The sequence below is a fragment of the Megascapheus bottae genome, chromosome 28 (assembly GCF_031878675.1).
Source record: "Megascapheus bottae isolate mThoBot1 chromosome 28, mThoBot2.hap1, whole genome shotgun sequence".
In the NCBI taxonomy this organism is placed as follows: Eukaryota; Metazoa; Chordata; class Mammalia; order Rodentia; family Geomyidae; genus Megascapheus; species Megascapheus bottae.
In genome coordinates, this window is record NC_143536.1 from 16,908,427 (window position 1) to 16,933,179 (window position 24,753).

General features: G+C 47.1%; 1 protein-coding gene across 1 annotated transcript in view; it reads left to right on the plus strand.

The window, feature by feature from the left end:
* The window catches only part of Bcr (BCR activator of RhoGEF and GTPase), a 132,186-nt gene that overhangs the window by 85,896 nt on the left and 21,537 nt on the right, over positions 1–24,753 (plus strand). Inside the window, exons 6-14 of the mRNA XM_090320678.1 lie at positions 1,742–1,802; positions 1,937–1,989; positions 2,862–3,002; positions 14,230–14,351; positions 15,198–15,366; positions 17,435–17,554; positions 18,407–18,482; positions 20,188–20,292; positions 21,170–21,244. Of these exons, the coding sequence (XP_090176804.1) occupies positions 1,742–1,802; positions 1,937–1,989; positions 2,862–3,002; positions 14,230–14,351; positions 15,198–15,366; positions 17,435–17,554; positions 18,407–18,482; positions 20,188–20,292; positions 21,170–21,244 (922 nt within the window). The remainder of the gene's footprint in view (positions 1–1,741; positions 1,803–1,936; positions 1,990–2,861; positions 3,003–14,229; positions 14,352–15,197; positions 15,367–17,434; positions 17,555–18,406; positions 18,483–20,187; positions 20,293–21,169; positions 21,245–24,753) is intronic.

The window sequence follows — 24,753 nt, forward strand, 5'->3', positions numbered from 1 at the left end:
TAATTTTCCACCTTCTCCCCAGACGAACAGTCCTGTGAAATGGGTGTGAGGTGGTGTCTACCTAGCCTGAGGTACCCACGTTGGCTTCTGTGAAGTGCTAGCCCTTCGGGTGATAAATACGTGAAAAGAGGCTGGGAATATGTCTTAGTGGTAGAGTGCTTGCCTAGCATACATGAGGCACTCACTGGGTTTGATTCCTCGGTACCATATAAATAGAAAAAGCCAGAAGTGGTGCTGAGGCTCAAGTGGTAGAGTTCTAGCCTTGAGAAAAATCCAAGGACAGTGCTCAGGCCCTGAGCTTAAGCCCAGGACCAGCAAAAAGAAAGAAAAAGAAAAAGCCAGAAGTGGTTCTGTGGCTCAAGTGGTAGAGTGCAAGCTTTGAGCAAAAAAGAAGCTCAGGAACAGTGCCCAGGCCTTGAGTTAAGGCCCTAGGACTAGAAAGAAACAAAAAAAAACAGGCCATGAGTGTGACCTAATGGTAGAGTGCTTGCTTAGCATGCATGAGGCCCTGGGTTCATTTCCTCAGTACGACATACACAGAAAAAAATGGAAGTGGTGCATGCTGTGGTTCAAGTGATAGAACACTAGCCTTGAGAAAGCCCAAGGACAGTGCCCAGGCCTTTAGTTCAAGCCCTAGGACTAGGATAAAAAGGAAAAAAACAAATGAAAAGAACTTTCATAGCCAAACAAGTTTGGAAAATGCAGGGTAAGCCAAACACACTGAGGTTGGATATCCCACAGCTTGTGTCTTGTACTTTCTAGGGACACGTGACTCAAGGGTCACCTCCCAGCTTCCATGAGCTCAGCACCTGGTTTCTGCCTGAAGTCTCTTGTATAGCTCTCACACCCACTCACACCCTCTGCAAACTGCTGAGTTAGACACAGGGAAGAACAGTTACTTTGAGAGATGTTAAGTTTAAAATTAACTCTTGGCAGAGACGCCAAAATGCATGATTGTCTTCGGCCCCCAAGAGCCAGAACACACTAGCATTCAATTCCAAGAAGTTTTCTACAGCATAGAATGGGAGGGCATTCTCAGGCCCCTTCTTGTCTCTAAGATAGGTGTGTATTTGTTGTACAGACACCTTGTACTGGGGGCTCGTCACTACTGCTTCCCAGAGATGACTTCAGCTATGTCTTTGATGCATTTATGCTGTAACATTGTCTATCCACTAACAAACTCTGCATTTCCGCCCCAGAGTGTAAGGGTGGGGTCAAATCCAGCATTGGTCTAAGTACTAACAGGATTCTCTTGACTGCTACCAGAGGCGAGTGCTCTTCTGAATGACCAGCTGCTCGCATGTTGTTGAGCCATTCCAAGAAAGAATTTGCCTCTTGTTTTCAGGGTTCTCCATGTCAGTGATTCTTAGCCAGGGATGCTTTCATCCCCAAAGGTCACTTGGCAATTCCTGAAGACAATTTCTGTTTCCCTGACAGGAGGCTGAAGATATTGCTGCACCACTGCTCAGCACCTGCAGTGCATGGAGCAGCAGCTCAGGGCAAGCATTTTCTTACACCAGATGTAAACATGTTGTAATGGACGCATTCACGCCTTCCTTTGTGCTTGTCTGTGGGTGGGTCCCTGCTCAGCATCTCAGATGCCTCCTGAGATTTGCTTCAGCTGGGGTACTCGGTGAGCAAAGAAGGTCAAGCTTTCTGCTTATGGTTCCTGACTGCTGCTTCTTTACCACATCAAAGTTTCTTCAGTTATCTCAGGTGAGCATGTGTTTTATCTCTGCAGAATCTGAGAGCCAGAAGCAACAAGGATGCTAAGGACTCAACGACCAAGAACTCTTTGGAAAGTGAGTTTTCTGTGCAGAGACCTCTGTGTGCCTTTGTGTTTGAGTGTGGGGGTGGAGGTGCTGTCAGGCAGCAGGCAGGCTATCACCCTGCTTTTTCCAAGTACCTTCATCTCTCTCTGCCTATCTCTCTACAGACCTGCTCTATAAGCCTGTGGACAGGGTGACAAGAAGCACGCTGGTCCTCCATGTGAGTCATCTCCTAGGGTGGTCTAGATATTCTCTGGCCAGGCAAGGCCTTCTCCTCTGGGGCTCTGGCTTCTCCTATACTGGGGCTGCCCTGAGTTCAGAGGCTCTGGCAGCGGATCCCGTCTGATTCCCTGAGATGCTGTAGTCTGTCCTCTGGCCTGTGATTTGTCTGAGTATTAGGCATGCATGTTTTCAAGCTGAGCATCATGATAGGGAGAAGCTGGAACTATGTGAGAGCACTGAGGCTGAGGGGCTACCCTGTTCCTACTTGAGACTTGAGATCTCATGGGTATTTTGTTACTCAGAAGCACCAGAGAGCTGCTGACCTTGGGCAAGAATGACCTATATTCCTAGCTGAGAAAGTGTCAATAGTTCTGTCTGGCTTCTGAAAAGTCCTTGGCCTTTATTTAAAGGAGTCAAAAGTTTTTCTTCTGACCTTTTACAAACCAGAGGTTCTGGGCTAGGACTGATTCTACCCTGAGAGACATGCAGCAATGTCTGCAGACATATTTGGCTGTCACAGGTACAGTAAGGGCGGTATGCCATGAGTATCATGTATGTACTACATAGAGGCCAGGGATATGGTACTAAATGTCTTGTGCTGCACAGGGCAGATTTATCAGACCCCAAATGTCAGTAGTTCCAAGGTCTAGAAACCCAGTCCCAGATCCTTATAATAGACCCTCACTTGGCCATATGCAAATAGTGTAAGTTCGTTGGCGTATCTTTTGGGACCAGGGCCTGCTTCCTGAAAGCATGGTGGCCACATGTGAAAGGCCAGCAGCTCTCGGTTATGCTCATTGTGGGTGGGTGGCACACACCATGGTCTGTGCCAGTCTTCCTCTCTAACTCTGGTTTTTCCACCTGGGACAGGACTTACTGAAGCACACTCCCTCCAGCCACCCTGACCATCCCTTGCTGCAGGACGCCCTCCGCATCTCTCAGAACTTCTTATCCAGCATCAATGAGGAGATCACTCCCCGCCGGCAGTCCATGACAGTGAAGAAGGGAGAGGTGAGTGGTTGCTGGGGGGGGGGGGGTACTGTACACTTTCAGTCTCAGATCTGGAACTTTCTCTGGTCCTCTGCAGACAGTTCAGCCTAACACAGGAAACACAGGTGCTTGAGATTCTGTAACCCTGCTTGTGTACAACCCAGTCTGTGTGAAGTGCCAGTGTAGCCTTATAGGGGTGACTGTATGCCTCATGCCCACTAGACAGTGTCTCTACCTCCTAGCTACCTGTTTTCCCCCTGTTTCTGTTGAGATCTATCCAGAAGGAGATGGCACTTTGCCTGGAATTGTCCTATTTTCTCCTGGGTAGTCTTTCATTGAAAAACTGAATACCAGATTTAAGAATTCATAAAGAGGGGCCAGGAGTTTGGCCTACTGGTAGAGTGCTTGCGTAGCATGCACAAAGACCTGGGTTCGATTTGTCAGTACCACATACAAAGAACAAGCCAGAAGTGGTACTATGGCTCAAGTGGTAGAGCTTTAGCCTTGAGAAAGCCCAGGGACAGTGCTCAGGCCCTACGTTCAAGCCCTGGGACTGGTTAAAAAAAAAAAAAAAAAAAAGGAAGAAGAGGAAGAGAATTATTATTTGTGGGGAAAGAAATGGAGGGGCCTGGCCCAGGAGTATAGCCTAGTGGTAGAGTGCTTGCCTAGCATGCACAAAGCCCTGGGTTTGATTCCTGGGTACCACATAGACAGAAAAAGCCAGAAGTGGTACTGTGGCTCAAATGGCAGAATGCTAGCCTTGAGCAAAAGTGCTCAAGGACTGTGCCCAGGCCCTTGGTTTAAGCCCCAGGACTGGCAAAAAAGAAAGAAAGGGAGGGAGGGGCCGATGATTTGTTTTTGATACATAAGAATGGCTGAAGAAGTTGATACCTTCAGCCTGGAAACTTTATTTCCCTTGCCCTCTGGCAGCTATTCAGTTGTCATTCTCTTCTTATGCATGTCATCAATAATCAGGCCTTGACCTGCACCCTTGCCACCTTAGATTCTCTGTGAAAGAGGCCCTGTGTATTTCTAGACAGATAGATGCCTTTTCAGCTCTATTAAGTATAGCATCTATTAAGGCAGCTTCTATTGAATACAAAATCTATTAAGCATATCTGAGGAACACAGGCCAGAAACTGGTGTCCATGAGAGCATCCTTTGTTAAAGCTGTGTAAAAAATGACAGGAGCTGACCTCTAGGCTTCTGAGGTTTTATGCAGGAACAGGAGCTGTGATGTAAACATCACAGAACATGACTCAACTATACCCACCTTCGAGAACCACTTCCTCCTCTTCTGGCGCATATGCCAGGTGTGTACTGCTGAGATAAAGCTGGTGGCGACCTGACCAGCACACAAGGTTTCCCTCCTCTCACCTAGGAGTGACAGCAGGCTGCTGTCAGCCCTGTGTTTTTCTACTTGCTTCTTTGGGCTTGGTTGTTTTTCCTGGGGACTTGGCCTAGGAATGTCTGGGTAGAGGAGGGAGCTTTGTACTGTATTTGCCAGGCTTCTCCAGGTCCTGAAACAAGGAAGATTCAATCCCAGGTCCAATCCCAGCAGTATGAGGAATAACCCACCAAGAGGTTTGGGTTCATGGCTTCTCCCCTTGGAGTACTCATAGCTACATGGAGATGCAGCCCCTCCTCCCTGTGCACCCGGGCCCTCCATGGCAATGATTTATGGAAAGAATAGCATGTAGCAACTCCTGGCCTCTGTGTCACCTCCTTGGCCATCTCTGAGCCCATTGAAATCAGAAATGGGTAGTTCCCCAGCACCTCCCACAGGCAGAAATTAACCAGGGCAGAGGCTCTCTGCCTGATTGTCCAATGGCTATGGGACATGGAAATCAGATCTTGCCTCTTGAAGCAGCCGAGGGCCCTGATTCTCTCTTTTTCTACCTCAGCCCTGGGGCCAACAAAAGAAAACAATACCTCTGGCCTCTTCACCAACAGTCCACTTGATTTTAGCTACTTATTGGAGTGGCATCTGCTAGGACTTTGTACTGAGTTGGTTCTTGCCAGGCTCACCCCTCTCGCTAAGAACTTCTGTTCTTTCTCTTCTGCTGGCTGTTCCTTTATGAGAATTCTGACCTCCAGGGAAGCAAGGGTATGAGCTCTTCTCCCCTTGGCTCTTGGTATATTGTTGAGTCTGCTCCTATGTCTCTGCCACTATCTCTCCTGTATCCCTGCAAAAAAATAGTTGAATTGTTGAAATTCAGCTAGGGAATTGGAGAGTTTAGAAAGGGATGTTGCTTGGAAGTTGGCAACCACTTCCTCATCTTTCCCGATTCAAGCCCGATTCTAAGACAGCGTGGTCAGGGTCTTCAGGTGACGAAGCAGGAAGTCAGGTACTCATGAGAGCAAAGACTTAACTACTCTTTTGAGCATCTAGCCCTGACTGGATACAAGGGGTTGCTTAACTTCCTCAACTACCAAAGAAAAGAAGACTGGGGAGCCCTAAAATGTTGCAATTCTGACTCACCCTTCATTCAACACTGTCCTTTAGTATCTCAGTAGTGACTAAGCCATGAAGGTAGATATCCACTCCCATGCTCCCTGATTCCCAGCCATGATAGGAGCAGACATTACTAATCAATCATGAAGTCCAAGCTTGCAAGTCCTCTGTAGCCTTCCAGCTGCTCAATAGATATGCAGTCTTTAATGTATAGAAATGAAGCCAAATGGGTTGTACTTCAACACAGGTTTAATCCTTCCCCACTGCCTGCCTGCTTATGCTATTGATTTGCCCCCCCCCTCCTTTTTAAACTTGTGCTTGCTCTCTGAGGACAGTGACTTGGCCTACTACCTTTCTTTATGGCACTGAAAGGGTTTCATGGCCTGTAAAGGACAATATGAAGGTAAGGGAGGTGACTTCCCTACGTTGGTACCTTCTGCTGAAAATAGCAGAGGACATTCTCCACATCACCAGCAGGAAGATAATCCACAGCACGCCCCACCCCAAGTGGGAGCTATAGGCTGCTTCCTGTTAGAATTTATAGCTGGGGAGGGCCTGAGGTTTAGAAATGCCTAGTAGTTTGACCTTATGCTAATCTCTCACATTAGTGTATCACCAAATAGCAAGTAGGGAAAAAAGAGCTATTATGCCTTTAAGTTTTGATGAATGTGAAGAATTTGTCTTTCTTTTTAAGGTGAGGAACTGGCTCAAAGAGGTTGAATGGTTTGCCTGTGATCACACAGCCACTAAGACACTAAGTCAGAATACAAGACAAATGTCCCGAATCCCAGGAGTATTAGACGTTTGTTTTCTGGCCTCCCCCATGAGCCATCAGAATACCCGCCCTACTTCCTGTCTCTGCTTTGTGTGAGTTAGGTAGAGTTAGGAAGATAATAAGCTTTTCAGCTTTTTACCCCTCCCCATCTGAGGCACTGGCTGGAGTCCCCTATCCCCAGCTCCTGCTAGGAGCATGTCCTAGTGGGATTCTCTTTGTAGCTTCCCTGACAGTCTGGTAGAGAGAGGGAGGAGCCCTTCAGCATGGACATATGGCCCACTGCCCCCAGCGTAGCCTCAGCGAGTCAGGGCATCGTGGAGAGACCTAGATATGAGTCTTGTGGAATCAACAGCGCCAGCCTTGGCCACCAATGTGGCTCCTATAATCTCCTCATCCTTTTTGGCTCCAGAGCTTATGCCCCTTTGGAAGTGACTGGGCAACATTACAGGTGGTTCTCTGATTCATAGCGGGGGCCAGAGCTTCCCTGAATGGCCAGCATCCTGACCCCATAACACCCAGAATCTGTGAGCAATAGGAATTACTCAGGGATTAGAAGAGGCAACCAACTCAGCCTCCAGGAGGAAGCATCCTGCAGGCACGTTTTCCTTCTAGCCCAGGTCCTGTGGGCTGGTGGGTGGGTGCTCATTAGTTTAGTTGAATTAACTTCGCAGTTAGATGACTGATTTCTACTGCTGGGTAATTTCCTTCCTGTGATTGCCTGTCTGTCTGTCTGCTTTGAGCTCTGCGCTTCGTGCTGCTTATGTTTGGAAACGTGTGAGATGATCCAGCCTCTGATGCTGGTTTTCTGCTTATGATCTCTGAGGCCTCCCTTCAGAATAAGAAGGCACACAATGAGCCTGACAGATACCGCAGATGGTAACATCTCCAAAAGCTGAGGCAGGTGCTGTGTGTGTGTGTGTGTGTGTGTGTGTGTGTGTGTGTGTGTGTGTCCGTGTGTCCGTGTCCCTGCATGCGCGCACGGGGCTTGAACACAGGGCTTTGGTGCTATCATTGAACTTTTGTGCTCAAGGCTTATGCTCTACCACTTTTGCCACAACCCCATTTCCAGGTAGTTAACTGGAGATGAGACTCATGGACTTTTCTTGTCTGTGATGGCTTTAAACTGAGACTACTAGATCTCAGCTTCCTGAGTAGCTAGGATTATAGGCACAAGCCACTGGCACCTAGCTAAAACAGAAACTTTGCAACTGATAATTAAAAAGAGTTAGAGACTTCAACATGGTTGTTCATGCCTGTAATCTGAGCTACTCTGGACATAAGATACCAATTTGAGGCAAACCTGGGGCGGGGGAAATATTACTGCAACACCATCCCAACTAATAAGGTTGAATGTGGGGGTTCACAGCTGTAATCACAACTACCGGCTATTAGGGGCTAGGAGTTTGGCCTAGTGGTAGAGTGCTTGCCTAGCATGCATGGAGGCCCGGGTTCGATTCCTCAGTACCACATACGTAGAAAAAAAAAGCCAAAAGTGGTGCTAAAGCTCAAGTGATAGAGCTCTAGCCTTGAGAAAGTCCAAGGAAGTGCTCAGGCCCTGAGCTCAAGCCCAGACTGGCAAAAAAAAGGGGGGGGGGGAATAGGAGTATGGCTCAAGAGGTGAAGCATCCGTTTTGCTAGTAGGGAGGCCTGAGTTCAAACCACCAGTACTGTTGAAGGTAGGCAAGCTGTGACTCAGTTATAAAGTGTCTGAGACTCTTGAATCAATCCTCAACACACACACCTAAAAAACAAGAGACCTGGACACCATGAGCTCTGCCTTCCAAGTCCTTGGTACCAAAGAAAACTTCAGCAGGCCAAAAGCAGACACTACAAGGTCAAAGAATTGTTTATGTCCAGGCTTAGGCCTTGTATTTGCCTTTAATAATATATGTAGAGCTTGGATTCTCAGATCATATGGTCCCTGGTTCTAGTTCTTACCAGGAACCTAGGCACCTCTGGAACTGGAACTCTGCATGGGATAGTTCTTGCAGAGTTAAGATACAGAATTTTTTTTTTTTTTGGAATTGTACTTTCTGCACACAGGGCCTGATACCTGAGTGCTACAGTAGCTACTGCCACCCTTGTCACTATAAATTAGCATTACTCTTCCCAGGCCCTGATCAGCTGGTGATGGGTCACTCTAAGACATAGTAAACCTGGGCCAGAATTGACCCTGAGAGACATCCTAGAGACCAGAGAATGCTAGGGAATTGGATAACAAACATGAAGGAGGAAGGAAAGGGTGCTTAACTGCAGGTGAGCAGTGAGCAGCTTCCCTGGGAACCTTGTTTCTAATCCAGCTGCTGGAACCGTAGGGTCACCATGGCACTCCACAGTCAGGGACATGGAGGGTTAGTTGTCAGTTAGGACCCTGGCATAAAGTCAGCTCTCCATCAGGACAAGTCTTGGTCTGGAGGCACAGGAGTAGGGCCAGAATATGCCAAATTCAATCCTCCTCCTGCCCAGAAGCTGTCCCCTCCATGTTAGCTCTTACCTCTTGCCTTTTCCCTTTGTGCATTTCCTGTTTTCAACTGCCACCTGGGCTTTCCTTGGTGACTTTTTTTTTCCAGTCTTGGGCCTTGAGCTCAGAGCCTAAGCAACTGTCCTTGGTCTTTCTCAAGGACAGAACTCTACCACTTGAGCCATAGCACCAATTCTAGCTTTTTCTATGTATGTGGTACCAAGGAATTGAACCCCAGTCTCCATGCATGCTAGGCAAGCACTCTAACACTAGGCCAAACTCCTGGTCCTCCTTGGTGACTTTTCTGAGTCCCACTCTCAAAGTTTTGCCTGATGTATTGATGACCAAACCAGTTTGTAGACCTGAAATGTTTTTCTTCAGTGTTCCTGGGGTGCCATGATCTCTGACTTCCTGAATGTGTGTCATAGCCTCCTTTGCCTGGGAGGCTTTAGCAACCCAGACCGGCCCTAATTCTGGGCCCTATGACTCTCCTGTCTCAGACTTATGAGTAGATGGGGCCACAGATGTGTACTACCATACAGGCATTATGTTCTTGCTGGCCAGGGTGCCAGCATGGTTGGGTTTGGTGAGGGCCTTCGTCTTGGCTTATAGCTGGCTGCCTTCTTTGTCCTCACATGACCATTCCACAGAAAATGCACTTAGGGAAAAATCTGCTTCTTCCTCTTACAGAAATACTAATTCCATTATGAAAATCCTGCCTATGTGACTTCCCTGAAATGTAATCACCCCTAAAGCTCCCCTCGTTACATTGAGTCGGGGGAAGGGGATAGGGCTTTAAATGAAAAATGGGGGAAGGATGATGACCTAGACATTAGTCTGTAGCAGTTTGCTCGAAGGGCTACCAGCTAGGAAAAGACCCTTTAGAAAGGCAGAATGCCCCTCCTCACGGCCTGAGGTGTCTGAACATGGAGGCCCTCATAGGGTCAGAGTCAGGAGTGACATGATACATGAGGGACTCTAAACATGGTGCTTGCATTCACAGAGTCCTTAGCAAATGGAACCTGATACTCCATGTGAACCTTTAGATATTCTATTGCACTTAATCCTCCAAAAAAATGCAACTAGACAGGTCCTTTTCCTCTTCATTTTTTTGCTATTGCTTGGAGTACTAAACTAGCACTCCATCACCCCATATCCTATTTCTAAGGAAATTGAAACTCAGAGAAATGAGGTAACCAAGCTGGCATCTCAAGAGAAAGAGAATCTGCAGGCAGTGAGGGCGAAGCAGCCCTGGACCCCATCCCTGTCAGTCAGTCTTATTGGTAATTTGAGAAGCCAGTGATATCCATTCCAGCTGGTACTTCCCACCTGGATGTAAAAGAGCTCCCAGAAAGAACATAGCCTTGCCACCTGCTGCCTTCCCTCTACCACTTCACTTCTTCAGGATCCTCAGAATTGCTGCCCTCACCCTCTGAAACATGGTGTTTTTTTTGTCCTGGCTCCAGCAAGGTCCCAGCCCTCTCGGTCCTCCAGCTCTTTCTAACTACATGACCTTATACCATTCTGAAGATACCATTAAGGGCTATGACCTAAGGTGCCCAGCCTTCCCTTCCCTGTGTTCCAGGTACCCTGCCTGCACTCCCCGACTTGTAGCCAGAGTAGGCAGAGACTAAAGCCTTCAGACTTTCTGCTGGTACCCCGTGGGCTGGCCCAGCCAGGCCTAGGTGACCTTCCTCCTCACAGGACGGCTGGGTCCTAGGATGGGAATGAATGAGGAAGCTTAGGTAATAGACATATACCTCTGAGTGCTTGGCCAGAGGGCCAGATGTCATCAACTCTGTCCTTCTTGGGTATTTGTCCTGCTGTTTTCTGAAATACGTGCAGAGGCAGATCTGATGTTTTCTCATGAAGATAGGAAGATGTTTCCACCTCCCACCATAGTATGCAGTTTCCAGCCAGGCCTGGCTGACCTCCTGAGCCAGGGAAGGGGTCAAAGTGTCAGGGGCCTAGGTATGAGAAGGCCTTGTCCTGTAAGACTGGCTCCAGCGACCAGGAGTTTGGTCTAGAGGTAGAGTGCTTGCCTAGCATGCATGAAGACCCCAGGGTACAATTCCTCAGTACCACATACATAGAAAAAGTCAGAAGTGGTGCTATGGCTCAAGTGGTAGAAATTGGACTTGAAAGCCCAAGGACTAAGGGAAAAAAAATGAAAATAAAAAAGACTGACTCCAGGGCTGGGAGTTTGGCCTAGTGGTAGAATGCTTGCCTAGCATGCACGAAGACCTGGGTTTGATTCCTTGGTACCACATGCATAGAAAAAAGCTGGAAGTGGTGCTGAGGCTCAAGTGGTAGAGCTCTAGCCTTGAGAAAATCCAAGGACAGGGCTCAGGCCCTCAGCACAAGGACTGGAAAAAAAAAAAAAAAGACTGACTCCAGCTTGCTCTTTCCTCCTCTCCCTCCCCGACTCGTCTTCTCTCCTGCTGCTCCTTTTGTTGTTGTTTTGTTTTGCCAGTTGTGGGGCTTGAACTCAGGGCGAGAGCACTGTCCTTGGACTTTCTCAAGGCTGTCACTCTGCCACTTGAGCCACAGCACCACTTCCAGCTTTCTCTGTGTATGTGGTACCAAGCAATTGAACCCAGGTCTTCATGAATGCAAGGCAAGCACTCTCTCACTAGGCCATGTTCCTGGCCCCTCTGCTCCTTCTTCCCCTTGATTTCAGCCCCTTTGCCGCATTCTAATCTTTATTCCTTGATTGGCTAGAATTGTGTTTGAGACCCTGTCATTTTCTCAGTGCTAGAAGGCCCTCTTTTTGATTCTCTGAACATTCTCTGTGTAGAACTATCAGACTCGGGGCTGGAAGTTTGGCCTAGTGGTAGGGTGCTTGCCTAGCATGCACGAAGTCCTAGGTTCAATTCCTCAGTACCACATACATAGAAAAAAGCCGGAAGTGGTGCTGAGGCTCAAGTGGTAGAGCTCTAGCCTTAAGAAAGTCCAAGGACAGTGCTTAGGCCCTGAGCTCAAGCCCAGGACTGGCAAAAAAAAAAAAAAAGGAACTATCAGACTCTAGATAGTTTGACTTCTTGAATCCATATCTTGCTCTTCCTTGGGCAGCCCTGGTTTGAGGAAGGTCCTGGTAAAAAGGTTGTAGTCCTGCTTATCTAGCACTCAAGCTACAAGGGACCTGCTTATGAAATGCACCAACTCACACACTCTTGGAGGAGCAGCCCTCATAGACAGATGGGGGTAATACAGCGTTGTGGCTAGGGGTAGTTGGGACTTGTGGCTTCTCTTAAAAAGATGAAGCTTGGCCCAGGTAAAGGTGGGATGGGATAGGGATGGATCTGACAACTGTCACAGCATCAAAACTGTGGTCCTAAGCCAGATTGTGTGCAGTCACTGTTAGGGAGTCACCATTTCTGACCTGTAGTTCCTGAACTGAGCTTAAGGTGCCCTCTGCTGGTGACTGGATCAAGCTCAACCCTTTTGGAGAAAAAAAAAATTGCTATCTCCCTATGTCACTTCCTTTCATAAATTCATTTCATCCGTACCTACATACTAGGGAATCTTAACTCTGTGGCCCTGCTGCGAGTGTGCTCGTGTAGTCATTCTCTGAGCACCTCCAGTGTCCCAGGATTGTCTCCACTCTCCCACTGCAGACCCAGCAGGCTGTGTAACTAGAGTCTCTGGAATTTTCCCTCCAGTGATTCCCAGATTCCTCCCCGGATACACACAGGTCTCCTGCTTCCTGTGGATGCCTGTACCAGACCTGCTCTCTGCTTTCTGCGGGGTGGGGGAGTGGGGGGTGGGAGGAGGAGGTGGAAGAGGGGAGTAATGGGTGAGTGATGATGAGTCATGGCCTTGGCACGACAATAGCTTTCTTGCCCTTCCACTTATGGGCACCAGCAGCTCTAAAAAAAAAAACCATTCTGTGCCAGCAGTCAGCCTGAACTGAGCTGGTGCCCTTGGTGATGAAATATGACCTCCATGTCTAAAAGGAGGGAGGGGGCCTGGCCTAGACTGCATCTACTTCTGACAGGCCCTTAGGCCTCCAGCTCCTGCAGTGTGGGGGCACCCTGGGAAGTAGACACTCTACATGGCAATAGCAGTCCTTCCCCATCCTCATCCATTTTGGCTGTGCCAGGATGAGAGGGAAGCCTTCCTTCCCACTTCTCCAGATGAAAGTGTGTGTACCTCTTGTTGACAAGAAGATGAGTTTTCATGCAGTCTGTTTTGTGTGCCTCACCTGTAGATGTACCCCAAACTTATCCCATTATGATGACACAGTGTGGGATAAGGTCTCCTCTAAAATTCATCCCTAAAGCCACAGATCTCCTGGGCCTGAAAGCATCTTAGAGACTAATAAGTATATTGCTTGCTCACTGAGGTAGAAGCTCAGTTTTCATATTTGACAAATGACGATAGGATCCGGCTCAAAGTACGTGGTAGCAACCAAGTCTGATAACCAGGCAATGTATTTGCACAGCACACTCTGTGTACTATAGAGTGATTGCTCATTGCATCAACCTCTCATCCTCACCCTGTCCTTGGCATATCACGGAACCTGATGCTGATCTATTGGATGAATGGACTTATTGCAGTGTTTCCATTCAGTAGCCCCTTAAGCTGTGCAAGCAAGGACTGTCTCTTGACTTTCAGATAAAATACTGAGGTACAGAAAGGCTTATGGCTTACTGGAAAATTATAGTTTATTGGTGGGGTTTTTTTTTGTTTTTTGTTTTTATTATTCCCTAGCTTATCCTGGGTCTGCCTGCCTAAGTTCTCAGGCAGAAGAGAGGATATACTCCTACCTGGATCCTGCCCATCCTGTCTAGTCAGAACTGGAAAGTGGGTTCCCGGGTGCAAGGCCTCGCGCTTCCTTCTGAACTAGACCCTTCCTTCCTCACCTCCAGCACTGGTCCTCTTAGATTGCTCTTGTGCTACCATCTTTCCACTGGGACTGCCTCAACTATACCCATGGTGCCAGGCTCATCTCTCCATAGGAACAGCCCTTCCTTTGATGGCTAGTTCTTGCCAATATTGGGTTTCAGTTTGCTACCCTAGAGGGGTACCAGCTATCTGTCTAAAGAGGACTCTCAACTATTATTCTTCCTTAGAGCATTTGTTTGGTTGTGAATGATCCTCCAGTCCAAAGACTGTCACTGCCCTACATCCACTAAGCTTCCTCTCCAATCTAAGCACCCAGGAGGGACTTAAATGTTTGTTATTACCTTGACCTAGCTTCGCTGTCCTGGTCCACAATCTGTTCCTTGATTAGCTAGAATTCTGTTTAGGACCATATCAGTTTTCTCAGGGCTAGGAGGCCATGGACATTGCTTTGTATTGAGCTGCATATTCCAGGTAGTTTGATTTTGTGAAACCAGAAAAGTGCACCTAGCTCTTCTTAGCATTTTGATGAGATGGATGGAACATTACAGAAAGTAGGTCTGAGCGTTAGATATAGAGGAGATGAAATCTCCCTAGGGGAAAAGTTTTCCAGAGATCAGTCTACTTTTGCTATCTGGAAAGATCCAGCACACTTCATCCCACCACCCTACCCAGGCTAGTCCTAACTTGAACCCTTCCTCCATGCCTACAGCACCGGCAGCTGCTAAAGGACAGCTTCATGGTGGAACTGGTAGAGGGGGCCCGCAAGCTGCGTCACGTTTTCCTGTTCACCGATCTGCTCCTCTGCACCAAGCTCAAGAAACAGAGCGGAGGGTGAGTGACAACATTTACCCAGGCAGTGACCGTGCTTCAGCGCTTCAGTGTTGGGGGTCTCCCTGTGGGGCATTGTTAAAGCCAGGCCCCTCTCTTTAAATTATCGTTTCACATGAACATGATTCCAGGCTCAAAGAGTTGTCACTACTAATCTGGGGGATGCCATAGAGCAGGGCCAATGACTCAGCTTCATCTTCCAACATGAAAAGTAAACCTGACCGTCATTGGAGGAAGGACTGGCTGTAAATGATCTGAGACAAGTATGTCAAGTGGAGGGCCTGCTCTGGGGATTGTTAGGCAAGTACTGCACTTGAGCTCCTTGAACCTAGTGACAGTGGTTAAGTTATTCTTGGCATAGGCTTGCAGATATCCCCCACCTCCACCAGGGGTCAGTCTCACCCAGAATTGAATAGAGCAGAGAGAGTCCCATTGGAAAGAACCACAGCTGGATGCTTGTATTCTGCTTCTTGTGAGCCTAGTAGAAAGCCTCTGTGTATTGGATAGATCGACAGCTCCTCAAACTCAGCGGCTCTGAACTTGAGTCCTGTCCTGCTATCAGGTGTCTTACCACGCTCCCATGTTAACAACCAACATCAAGGTCAGCACAGGATAAAGGAGACCAGGGATCCTCAGATGCCTCAATGCCTGGAATTACATGTGGAATAAATGTTCCCAGAAGACACTGAAGCTGCCAGTATCTGCTAATAGCCTCATGGAACACAGATTGGGTTTTAGGTCACGTAAACCATGTACAGCCATGATCCAGGGCTCTAGCAGGAATGAAAGGCTGTGACATGATTAAAGGAAGATGATCAGCAAGTTAACATTCTCCTTCTCCCTATCTAGCAAAACTCAGCAGTATGACTGCAAATGGTACATTCCACTCACGGATCTCAGCTTCCAGATGGTGGATGAGTCCGAGGCAGCTCCCAACATTCCCCTGGTGCCAGATGAGGAGCTAGATGCCTTGAAGATCAAGATCTCTCAGATCAAGAGTGACATCCAGAGAGAGAAGGTGCGACCGGCTAAGGGAACACAAGTCAGGCCCTGTGTGGCCAGAATGGGTAGCAGCCCCTTATGTACAGACCGGTTGTTGCTCTTGCTGCCAAGCATCTGGTCTCCAGAACCTGATGGGGTCTCTGTAAGCAACTTTCTGCTCTTGGAGTACTGAGCATCTATAGCCAGACACCGAATTATCTCATGCTAGAGCAACCTGATGGGAAATGAAAGATGGTGGACTTAGGTATTTATTATATATCTTTATTTTACCTGGCAGGTGGCCTAGTGTCTGATTTAGGATCTCACATAGAAAATTTGGTTATATTGGTTGCTTTTGTCTGAACCATGTCCATTTTCTGCTTGCCTGATCATCACTCTGGTTGTTAGTATCCTGACCTTGTTCCTTCTTCCTCCTATCCCCACCCACCACCCCTATCTACATCTCAGGGAAGACAGGCTAGGATAGCCCATGATTCTTCTGTTGGAAGAATCAGCATAGTACCACAGTAGTAAAGAAGTTGAAAGATTATTATTTACAGATCCTGGGCAGATAGGACACAATGAATTGAGAGGATGGTCCTCCATCTGCAAGTCATTTTAAGTAGGATGAGAGTCCATGCTAGGGGCACCTACTACAATGCTTCATTTACTTTTGGTTTTTTAAGAGGCAATGTCTTACTAGGTTACCCAGAACTCCTGGGCTCAAGTCATCCTCCTGGTTCAGCTTCCTTAGTAGCCAAGATCACAGGTGTACACAACTCAGCTTGGGCAATTAAAAGTTTATATAGCCCATGGACAGCAAAGTTATTTGGTATATGACAGGAAAGACAAGTTTGTATAGCTCAACAATGATGTTATAAATATCCAAATGACCATTGGCAGATAAAAGGTTCTCTATGTCTGATATGGGGAAAATGGGTTAAAATTGCTTTAAGGTCATGCTGTTTTAAGAGAAGGGCAGGAAAAGCAGGGGGGCCATTCTGCTTGATAGGAGAAGGAAATCCAGGAAGAAAGGGTTCTACCTGGTGCCTGCATGCCTCTTGCATTCTTACCTTGACCACTGATTAGAGTGTTGGGTGCATTGTTCTGATGCCAAGTGGCAGTCTGTTATCCAGGAGAAGTGTTGAATCCTTTAGGGAACATTGCATACAGGCTGGGGAGGGTTTGGGGCTATCCAGGACATGGGAATGAGGGGTGCCCAACTGTCCTCCTCACAGCTGTCCTAAAGCGGGGTGAACCCCTCCAGCTATTTTGGATGCCAGGCTCCTGCTTCTTTCCAGGGAGGTTCAGAAGGTTATAGATGTGATGAGGAGGAGTCCTTTGCATTTGGTGTTAGCCAGGCCAGAGAGAAGGCCATCCCTAGAAGAATAGGATTCAGACTGGGGTGCCCAGCTGAGGTGGATGCAGCAGGACAAGAGGTCCTCCTTAGCCTTCACACCTCTGTCCAGCCTGCTCACATTTAGAAGTATGCCGAGAGCCCGGCAGCTGCAGGAAAGGAAAACCCAAAGACAGCCTGTTGATTTATTTAGGTAGAATAGTGGCCTTTATTAATTGTCAAGGGTTGGAGACCCCTGATAACTGTTTATCTAGGGCCAAGGCCTTCGCTTGTGAGAAGCAACAAGGTTTCCTTCTCATGGCAGTGGGCTTTAAGAAGGATGCACATGGCTCTTAAACAGGGAGGATTTTCTCATCTAGGTCCTGGTGATATGTGTTTATTCTCACTCGGATTTCCCCAAAACAATCCTAGTGCGCTGATGCATGGCAGGGATAAGGACTTCTTTACGTCATAGCGTCCCCTACACATTGTTTGCGTTTGGAGAAGCTAAAGGCAAGGACATCTGTACAGGTTTTTCTCCTCTGCCCTTGTGAGAGGAAGGACCAAATGATTCAAGTCAGGCTTCCGGAGCACATCAAAACTGGTCTTAGGCCTTGACCCCAAAGAGAGGCTACCAGCAAGGTCTATGGCTGTGCTAAGCAGACAATGGGATGTCTACCTTCCCTAGACTCAGTGTAGGGAGCAGTGGGCACTAAATGGGAACAGCTGGCCCTGGAATGGAAATGTGAGGCTGTCATCTCCCTGGCAGAGGGCGAATAAGGTCAGCAAGGCCATGGAGAGGCTGAAGAAGAAGCTGTCAGAGCAGGAGTCGCTGCTTCTATTGATGTCTCCCAGCATGGCCTTCAGGGTCCATAACCGCAATGGCAAGGTGAGTACCTGTTACTGGCTCCCTCCAGCTCGCCATGAAGATACTCCCAGCTCGGAATGGGCTCTCGATCAACCAGCTGCAGCCCAAACAAATCCAGCCAGCTGTTGTCCCTAGCACTTACGTAGACTTTGCTATTATAGTCCCTTTTCTCTCGAGAGCCAACAGAGACCTGGACAGCACACATATTCTTCTGACTAGTTCTTTGGATCATGGCCCCAAGTTGAGTGGCAGTTGACTCAGCTCCTACATCTGGGAGGTTGGTGGAATCTCCAGGAAGGGAAGAAGATAAGCAGCCTTGTAGCCTTGGACAGCCCTGACTCTGGATATAGAACACTATCTGGGAACCTCCAGGGCCAGGGACACACTTTATCTCCTTGTCTGGCTCCCAGTGCTATCTGTAGCCTGAGTCTTGTCTCTCCACAGCAACATGCACACCTGTGAGTGAATAGAATAGTTTGGTTTTTGGCACCTGGCAAGAGAGGCAGCTGGTAGGTTCTATAGAAGCTTTGTCTCAGCATGGGCTTATAGGGCCTCTGAAGATCTCCACCTTGAGAATCCCTCCAAGACCCAAAGCTGCACCAACTCTACTAGTGTCACTCCCTGACCTGAGCAGTTCAGGTGGGGCTTGTGCCACAGTTGAGTCTGTACTTGTGTGCAGGTATTGTGGACCAGTTTGTGCTGGAAGCAGCAAGCCTGGCCATGAGAATTCCTGGCTACTGTGGCACACTTAAGCATACCTGGGCCTAGCCAGCTGGCTCTGGGGAGGTGTGAGTCTCTGGCTCTTCCCCTTGGGCTTGCCAGTTGCTGGCTCAGCTGATAACTGGGGTTTGTTGTTTTTCTCACCTACTATAGAGTTACACATTCCTGATCTCCTCCGACTATGAGCGAGCAGAGTGGAGGGAGAATATCCGAGAGCAGCAGAAAAAGTGTGAGTGGCGTCTGTACCCAGGAGACTTGCCCTTTGGCCATCTCCTATGAATGGATAGCTCTTACGGTTTTAGGCCATTTTTCTTTTTCTTTTTCCCCCCCTTCATTCTTTTGCTTTTTTGAGTGTTTTTGACAGTAATGGATTTGAACTCAAACTTTATACTTGCTAGGCATGTGCTCTACCATTTAAGCCATAACTTCAGTCTTTTAAACCTTTGCTCATCCCCTCCCACTTCCCCTCCCCTCCTCTCTCTTTCTGAGAAGGGATTCTATCCAATAAAAATATATATGGAATCAAACTTAGAAAATAAGTTAAAGAGCTGTTCCCCAGCTATGTTTTTCCCTCTCACCTATCCTAATCTCTATACACACCCCCACCGTGATTCTCTCCCCAGAACATTCCTTCCTGAATTCTCCAGATTTGCCATCTACCCTCTGGCCCTGCACATGCACAAAACTCACCAGGCCTTTCTTGTACACCTCTTCAATCCAGTCTCCTTGGCTCCTTTGCTTGCTTCATCTCCTTTGGCATTCATCATCTTCATCATCACCACCACCACCAAAGGTGTTGATTCTAGCAGGGCCCTTTGCCCCCTGGTAGCCATATTGTCCTTTCTACTTAGCCCCATCAAGACACGACACTTAGTCTCGTCTGGGATAGTCTCTTCTTGCTGCTCAGTCTGTGTAGTTACTTTCTTCTGGAACTCCAGGCTGCACTCTCCAGTGCAGGGGAAAGGGGGCAGTGCAGTATTCAGAATTGGTAAGGCAAACTTCGTCCCAAGATCTAAGAATACAGCTTCCATCTCCCCACTTGGTCTTCTTGCATGGAGTCAGGCCACATGCTGTCCTGGGTGGCTTGGTCTTTCCATTGAAGTAGATTGGTTCTTTTTGTGTGTGCTGGTACTTGGGCTTTTTTTGCTTGTAGCTGAAACTCTGCCACTTGAGCATACCTCCACATCTGTTTTTATTCATTTGGTTGGTGGATGGGTTGGTTGGATAGTTTTCGCTAGTGAATTGGAGTTAAGGATCTTTTGTATTTGTATGCCTAGGCTAGAGTCAAACTTCAGTCCTCGAATCTCACCCTTCTGAGTGGCTAGAATTATAAGCACACAGACAACCCAGCTGAAGCCATGTCTTTGCTTCAACTTCTACACACAAACTCTGGTCATGGGGCTCTGCCCATACCACTCTCTGCCTCTGCAACAGCCTCAGCTCCCATCTCTGTATGCTTATCACTTATGCCTACACTGAGCATAGCCTTATATTCTCTTTGGTGCCACTGAGGCCTGAAAAGAGCTAGGCTCTGCTGAGACTTGTGTTGTATCTGCCTGAACGTGAGTACCCAAGCCATTTCTAGTATTTCCATTTGTAGCAGTATTTCCATTTGTTTCCCACTCAGTATACCAAGAAATAAGTCGTTTCCTTTAGCCACCAGGGAGCAACTTCCCAAGGAGTTGCTCCTAGTTTGTCCTCATTCTCACAATTTGTGATGTGCTTTGGAGGCATGTGGATAAACTGTGGATTCCTCTTCCACAGGCCTGGGCTCTGTGAGGTCTCACCTTACTTTTTGCCATAGCTATACCTCTCATGGGAGCCCCAGCACTGGCCCCCTGTACCCCTTCTATGTGTGGTGAGGGTCAAGTGGGAGGGGCACCAAGGAGAGGTGTAGACTGACCTATCTGTACCCACCCACTTTGCCCACTCAGGTTTCAAAAGCTTCTCTCTGACATCTGTGGAGCTGCAGATGCTCACCAACTCATGTGTGAAACTTCAGACCGTCCACAGCATTCCATTGACCATCAACAAAGAAGGTGAGATGGGCCTCTTTTTTTTTTTTTTTTTTTTTTTTTGCCAATCCTGGGCTTGAGCTCAGGGCCTGAGCACTGTCCTTGGACTTTCTCAAGGCTAGAGCTCTACTTGAGCCTCAGCACTACTTCTGGCTTTTTTTCTATGTATGTGGCACTGAGGAATTGAACTCTGGTCTCCGTGCATGCTAGGCAAGCACTCTACTACTCTACTACTAGGCCAAACTCCCAGCCCTAGATGGGCCCCTTGAGTGCAGAGTGGAGAGCCAACATAGATCCCTCCTGTTGGTAATGTCTTCATAGCCATGGGATCTCCTTCAGAGGGAAAATATGTATGCTTGTTGTCTCCCAGGAGTGTGCAGAATAGAGTAGGAGCAGTTTTCTCTCTAAGCAGTCACTACTTGGCAGTTAAGAAGGATCGATTCTGTCCCTAGCTATGAGGCCTGTGACAGCCACTCCTCAGACCCTCAGTTCTGTGATCTGGCCCCACTGACCTGCCCTGTTAGCCTTCCTCTAGCCCAGGTGCTTGCTGACTAACACACGTGAGTTTTTATATTTACTGATGCACATTTACACATGGGCCTGTGTGATGAGCCTTTGCTTTGTACTCACCTGTGCATATATATATCCATGCATTCTGTTCACATCCTACATCTTCCAAGCCCATTCCAAATGATGTCTTCTTCTGTCTTTGGAACCTTAATAGACTTTGTCTCAGTCAGTGGTTTGTCTGTGTTGTGAAAACAACTAGGTCTTAAGGTTCCCAATCCAGAAACCATAAGGCACATTTTCTGTCTGAACTGCCTTGCTCAGTGCTGGGTTGTTCTCAAAGGGGAGCCATCCATTCTCCTGATCCCCCTCATCTTTTTGGTTTCTTGCACAGATGATGAATCTCCTGGGCTCTATGGCTTCCTGAATGTCATCGTCCACTCAGCTACCGGGTTTAAGCAGAGTTCAAGTAAGTGGCCTGAGAGGGAAAGTAGCTTGGAGTGAGCAAGCATCTTTACTAGAAGGACGTCAAGCAGAATGTAGGGAGCCAGGGAAGTGGTTCAGATACCATCAGGTGCCTTTGGCCCCAATCACTTAGATACAGTAACTGACTGAGCATTTTCTTTTAGTTCTACCTGTCTTAGATCCTGTGAACTGGTGAGTTTCCCTTTGCATGCATATGTAATAATTACATGGATTAGAATTTAGCAGAGTCTGCCTTATAGCATTCTGGTGCTTCAAATTCAACAAGTTACAAGACAAGGTGCTAGCAGCAGCAGCTCCTCGGCCCCATCAGCAGAGTAGGTTTTGCTGTTTTGTTATACTGGACGGTATTATCCTTTTCTTTCCCAGCTGCACAAATCTTCAGAACAGTAAAGACTGGCTGTGTGGCATTTTACTGACATCCCTACCTAGCAGCTCCCTAGCTCCAGGGATCTGTAGAAAGGGGGTACAAGATGGCAGGCACAGTTGTAACCTTTCTGACAGTGGCTGAAAACAGTGAATTCCCACCAGTGTGTTACAGAGTAAAAGAAAATAATTACAATGCAGATGATAAAGAACATACAAAAAAAAACCTCTTAGGATTCAAATCAGAGATGAAAGGGGAAAGATTTGAATAGTTAATAAATACTTGAAAACATGCTTGTCATGTCAGGAAATATAAATTAAAACCACATCCCAGAACAGCACTAACCTTAAAAAAAAAATGTCTACTAGAAGTTTGGCACTCATGCTTCACGCTTGTAATGGAGCTGCTTAGGAGGTTGAGATATGAGGATTGATGTCCAAAGCCTGCCCTGGGAGGAAAGCCCATGAGACTCTATTTCCAGTTGACTGACAGAAAGCCAGAAGTGGAGCTGTGAGCTGTGGCTCAAGAGGTAGAGCACTAACCTTTTTTTTTTTTTTTGTGGGGCTTGAACTTGGCCTAGGTGCTGTCCCTGAGCTCTTTGACTCAAGGCTACTGCCCTACTCTTTTTTTTTTTTTTTTTTTTTTTTGCCAGTCTGGGGCTTGAGGGCTGGGCCTGAGCACTGTCCTTGGGCTTTCTCAAGGCTAGTACTCTACCACATGATCCACAGCACCATTTCTGGCATTTTTCTATGCCGAGGAATCGAACCTGGGTCTTCATGCATGCTAGGCAAGCATTCTACCACTAGGCCAAACTCCCGGCCCCACTAGTGCCCTACTCTTGAGCCAAGCCCCACTTCCCATTTTCTAGAGGTTAATTGGAGGTAAGAGTCTCAGGTCCTTTTGTGCATGGTCTGGCTTTGAACCTTGATCCTCAGATCTTAGCCTCTTAAGTAGCTAGGATTACAAGCTTGAGCCACTGCTCCTGGCTTAGAGCACTAACCTTGAGCTAGGAGAGCACTCAGGCCTTGAGTTCAAACCCAGTACCAACACACACACACACACTCATACATGCATGCATGTGCGCATGCACAATGCCCACTAGAGCTGAATCATAGAACACTTAAAAAACAAAAACACCATCAAAACAAAACAAACAAAAAGGTAAACACCCAACAAATGCTGGTGAGGAATTGAGGAAACAGGAACCTCATGTACTATGGGTAGAGATATAACATGATTAAGCCACTCTGGAAAACACTGGGAAGGTTTTATTATTGTTGTTTGTTGCTAGGGATAAAACCAAGGTTTTTTTTAAAATCATGCACCCTAGTGACCTAACCCACACCACATAATTCCTTAAGAAGTTAAATATACCTACCTGACATATAGTTTATCAGCCACTTAAGCATTTACTTTGTGTGTGTGTGTGTGTGTGTGTGTGTGTGTGTGTGTGTATATGCATGCACATTTTCCTTGTGCTTTTGCTTTGACTTTTCACTCAAAGCTGGAATTTTTTTTTTTTTTTTTTTTTTTTTTTGGCAGTCTTGGGCTTGGGCTCAGGGCCTGAGCACTGTCCTTGGACTTTATCAAGGCTAGCACTCTACCACTTGAGCCTCAGCACCACTTCTGGCTTTTTTTATGTATGTGGTAAAGAGGAATCGAACCCGGGTATTCGGCATGCTAGGTAAGCACTCTACTACGAGGCCAAACTCCGGGCCAAAGCTGGTACTCTTTATCACTTGAAGCACACCTTCACTTCTGATACTTTTTGTGGGTGTGTCAATCCTGGGCCTTGAACTTAGGTCTGGACATTGTCCCTGAGCTTCTGAGCTTTTTTTTTTTTTTTTTTAGTCATAGGGCTTCAACCCAGGGTATTGGTCCTGTTCTTGGGTTTTTTTTGCTCAAAGCTAGCACTCTACCACTTCTAGCCACAGCTCCATTTCTGGTTTTTAGGTGATTTAACTGGAGATAGGAATCTCACAGGCTTTCCTGCCCAGGCTGGCTTCAAACTGCAACCCTCAGATCTCAGCCTGAGTAGCTAGGCTTACAGGCATGAGTCAGGAGTGCCCATCCATTTACTTCCAGATTTTTTATGGTTATTTGCAGGTCATTCTTTTGTGTTTATCTACCCAGTCTGACTTTGAACCGTTATCCTCAGATCTTAGCCTCCTGGGTAGCTAGGATTACTGCTGTGAGCCACCACGCTCTGCTGAAAAGACTACATTTTATGGGCCAAGCCTGATGGCTCACATCTATAATCCTGGCTACTTAGGAGACAGAGATCGGAAGATCATAGTTAGCGAGACTCTACCTCAAAAAGTAGTCCTATATGTTGGTAGGTATTTTTAATTTCAGATAGGAAGTGGAGGAAGGAGGATTGTGTTTTAAGGCTGGTCCCCACAAAAGCTTGAGACTCTAATCTGAAAATAAAACTAAAACAAAAAGATCTGGTGGTGTAGCTTAAGAAGGAACATATACTGTATGTTTAACCACCATGAGGCTCTGAGTTCAAACCCTAATGCAAAAGGAAAGAAAGAAAAGGTACATTTTGTATCATTCCATTTAGGCTAACCTTGTAGAAAAGACAAAATACAGAAACAGAAAGCCTTAGAAGCCGTCAAGGGCTGAGGGTGGGAGTTCAGCTTTATAGGTACAGTGTCCTGAAATGATTATGCTATATGTAAAAATGTTTGTTTGTTAGAGACCTTCCAACCATGCAGCTACAATGGTTGAATTATATAGAATGCAGATTTAACCTCCAGAATAATTTCCACATGGACCTCCTTTCCTTCCAGCATCTTCTTCCAGGACCTGTCTATCAACATCACAGATGATGCTAGAACTTCCTCTCAATCCCAGCCTGTCCTGTTACCATCTATCTCATCCATGTCCCACTCTGAGCTCAGTTCCTAAACCGATCCTGTTGGTAGCCTACTCTGTAATCCTGTTTTCTTGCCGTGTCAGATGCCATTTATTGCACCTCAGGTATCTTTATCCAGGACCTTGGGAGTGGCCTCCCTGCTTCTGCAGTGGTTCCTTCCTGCCTGCCTGTCTTCCTGACTTTCTCTCTTTCTGTTTGTCCTAGGGCTTGAACTTGTCCCTAAACTTTTTTTTTTCTTTTTGCCAAT